The following is a 1,517-nucleotide window of genomic DNA, read 5'->3' on the forward strand; positions in this document are numbered from 1 at the left end:
CTACATATTTCCATTCTGTCGTTCAGAAATGGTCCTTTAACTTGCAGTGCGAACAATTTCAAGTTAGTCGCGGGTCTAGCTCAAAGTGGTTGCAGATCTTGCTCCACTCACTTTCACTAGTGTGACTAATGGGTTTGACGCATCTTTTCTTTATTTTTGTTTTATTTTGTTGTTATAGTATTTTGTTTAGTTATTTTTGTTGTACTTTATTTTCGCATTTATATAACTGGGTTGATTTTGTTCGTAAAAAAATAAAAAAAACTATTGTTCTATTGTTATCGTATATTAGTACCAAAAGAAACTACTGTAGTACCTATTCTTTTCTTTTCATTTCTTGCTTGAGTACATGATTTGGGGGGTGTTTGATTCATTTCCTCAAATTACGAGGGCCACGTAATTTTCTTTTCTTCCCCATTTTCCCCTCTCCAATCCCATTCTCCGGGAAAATAATCAAAAATATGTTAGGGCTCCCAACCCCTATCGCCTTCTTCCCATCAACCCTAATTTCAATCCCATCACTATCCAATTCCAATTCCAACCCAAACCCATTACCCCCCCTCACTCCCACCCCCAAACCCCCTTATCCAACCCTCAAATTCCAACCTCGAACAAACCCTAGAAAACCCAGAAAATTTCAAATCTTTGCAGAAAATGGCAATGGACCGAGCAGGGATCCGAAGGAGGAGAGAGAAGAAGAAGGGGGATTCAAGAAGGAGAAGGAGAAGGAGGAGGACGTGAAGAGCAATGGACGGCCGACGTTCAATCTGAGTTGGGCTGATCTGGTGCTTGATCCAGACCCTGATAACATCTTGGCCGTCGGATTGACGGGAATCCTTGCGTGGGCCAGTGCACTAGTTCTGTGGCAGCTCTTCTTCATATCTTTGGCGATAATTGTTGCTGCTCTCAAGTATTCTTTCATTGCTGCTCTTCTCATTTTCATCCTCATTACCCTCCTTTGAACCTCTCTCTCTCTCTCTCTCTCTCTCTCTCTCTCTCTCTCTCTCTCTCTCTCTCTCTGAAGTGCAAGACTTGTTCTTCATTATGTATATACGTATGTATGTATAGGTGTCATAGGGATACAATGAGATGGTGATTAGAGGGTGATTTGCTCATTGGGTTTTTCTGATTTTTGAATCTCGGTTGATTGATGCTCTGCGAGGACGCAGATAAGCACTAGGAAATGTTACTGGGGGAGCTGATTCAAATTCAGATCATGAACTTATTAACACAATTGGAAGTTCATATTTTTGTGTGATTATATGACTATTGAACAGCATCAATTTCCAGTTCAAAAAAGCAAAATAACAATGTTAATTTGGTTCTACCATTGATCATCTTTTGTTATTTTGTACTGTCATCGTTAAAAGAGTGTGAAAATCCTTCCCCCTTTTGCTTTTGTTTTTTCATGGAGAAGTAAACACAGTTGAATTTCAGTGTTGAGAACCAAATAGAAAGGTTTTTTCATTTGGTAATTGATTTTCACACCCCTTTTTTTTTTTAAGATGCTACATACACTA

General features: G+C 39.2%; 1 protein-coding gene across 1 annotated transcript; it reads left to right on the top strand.

The window, feature by feature from the left end:
- Positions 1 to 316: 316 nt before the first annotated feature.
- LOC131300658 (uncharacterized) lies at positions 317 to 1,258 on the top strand. The gene has a single exon (XM_058326593.1). The coding sequence runs from the start codon at positions 459 to 461 to the stop codon at positions 957 to 959; it is 501 nt and encodes a 166-aa protein (XP_058182576.1). The 5' UTR covers positions 317 to 458; the 3' UTR covers positions 960 to 1,258.
- Positions 1,259 to 1,517: the final 259 nt, after the last annotated feature.

Source organism: Rhododendron vialii, chromosome 9a, assembly GCF_030253575.1.
Source record: "Rhododendron vialii isolate Sample 1 chromosome 9a, ASM3025357v1".
NCBI classification, from domain to species: domain Eukaryota; kingdom Viridiplantae; phylum Streptophyta; class Magnoliopsida; order Ericales; family Ericaceae; genus Rhododendron; species Rhododendron vialii.

Bases quoted from the DNA above. Each gene is read 5' to 3' on its own strand.
- LOC131300658 (XM_058326593.1), top strand. From the start codon at position 459: ATGTTAGGGCTCCCAACCCCTATCGCCTTCTTCCCATCAACCCTAATT.